Source organism: Athene cunicularia, unplaced genomic scaffold, assembly GCF_003259725.1.
Source record: "Athene cunicularia isolate RWA unplaced genomic scaffold, athCun1 BOjh375456_part1, whole genome shotgun sequence".
Lineage (NCBI taxonomy): Eukaryota > Metazoa > Chordata > Aves > Strigiformes > Strigidae > Athene > Athene cunicularia.
This window is the reverse complement of record NW_020799147.1, coordinates 19249-20759: the sequence shown is the minus strand read 5'-3', so window position 1 is coordinate 20759 and position 1511 is coordinate 19249. Positions and strand designations below refer to the sequence as shown.

Below are 1511 nucleotides of genomic sequence, written 5' to 3'. Positions count from 1 at the left end.
ACAGCCAGGGGAGATATATACCCACTATATGGGGCTTGGGACTCAGGGGTCCTATATACTCCCTATACAGGGCTGGCTGGGGACCCATGGTTATTCCCTATATGGGGCTGGAGAGCCAGGGGGAGATATATATTCCCTGTACAAAGCTTGGGGGTATATATACCTCCTATATAGGGTTGGGGACCCGGAGGTTATGCCTATAGGGAGCTGGACAGCCAAGGGTTACATACACCCCTTATACGGGACTGGAGAGCCACAGGTTATATACAGCCCCTGTACAGAATGGGGGATCCAGGGGTTACCCCTATACAAAACTGGAGTCCCAAGGGTTACATATACCCCCTATATGGGACTGGGGATGTGGGGGTTACCCTTATACGGTGCTGGACAACAGAGGGTTACATATACAGAGCTGGGGACCCAGGGGTTACCCCTATAGCCACTGGACTCCCCAGGGTTACATATACCCACCGACACAGGGCTGGACAGCCAGGGGCTATATACGGCCCCCATACCCAGCTGGGAACCCAGGGTTCATATACATCCCTATGCAGAACTGGCCATCCAAGTGCTATATAGCCCTCTATAGAGCTGGACAGCAGGGGTTATCCCTTACATGGAGCAGGACACCCAGGGGTTATATATAGCCCCTATACACCAGCAGGTATCCAGTGTTTAACTACTGCCTGGAGAGAGCTGGATACCCAGGGTTATATACAGCCCCTATAGAGAGCTGGGCACCCAGGGCTTATACATCCCCTTTGGGCATCAGGCGTTATCCCTTATGGAGAGCAGGACACCTGGGAGTTATATACAGCCGCTATAGAGAGCTGAGCCCCTGGGACTTACACATACCCTACAGAGAGCAGGACACTGGGTTATGTATATCCTTACAGAGAGCAGGACATCCAGGAGCTGTATATACTCCCTATATAAAGCTCCTTGCACAGAGCAGGATGCCCAGGGGCTATACAGACCCTTACACGGAGCAGAACACCCAGGAGTTGGATATACCCCTATATAAAGCCCCTTATGCAGAGCGGGTCACCCAGGAGTTGGCTATACCCCCTATAGAGAGGCAGACACCAGGGGTTACACACACCCCCATATAGAGCTGGTACCCAGGACTTTATACGCCCCCCCCCCATACAGGCGCGGACGCCCCAGGGTTACACCCAGACCCCCCCTATACAGAAGGGCCCCCGCCGTGTTGCGCAGACCCCTATATACAGCCAGGCAGCACCGTTAACGCCCCCCCCGCCCCGTACCCGGGGTTACACATGCCCCCCCTATAGCATCCATACCACCCCAGGGCCAGCAGCGCCCCGTCCCCGGGCTGGCGGCCGGCGCGAGGTCCCGGGGGACAGGGAGGGGGTGAAGGGGGGGCAGGGGATGGTGGCCCCCCCACCCCACAGAGGATGACTCTTGGGGCTGTTGTTCCCCCCTGCTCAGAGCAGGGATGCTGCAGCCTCTCGCTCTGAGGAGGGGGGGGTCTCCACCCTGTCTCTTAT

General features: G+C 56.7%; 1 protein-coding gene across 1 annotated transcript in view; it reads right to left on the bottom strand.

Moving 5' to 3' along the window:
- Positions 1–1059: 1059 nt before the first annotated feature.
- The window catches only part of SYPL2 (synaptophysin like 2), a 3602-nt gene continuing 3150 nt past the window's right edge, over positions 1060–1511 (bottom strand). The window contains exon 6 of the mRNA XM_026866901.1: positions 1060–1068. Within this exon, the coding sequence (XP_026722702.1) occupies positions 1060–1068 (9 nt within the window). The remainder of the gene's footprint in view (positions 1069–1511) is intronic.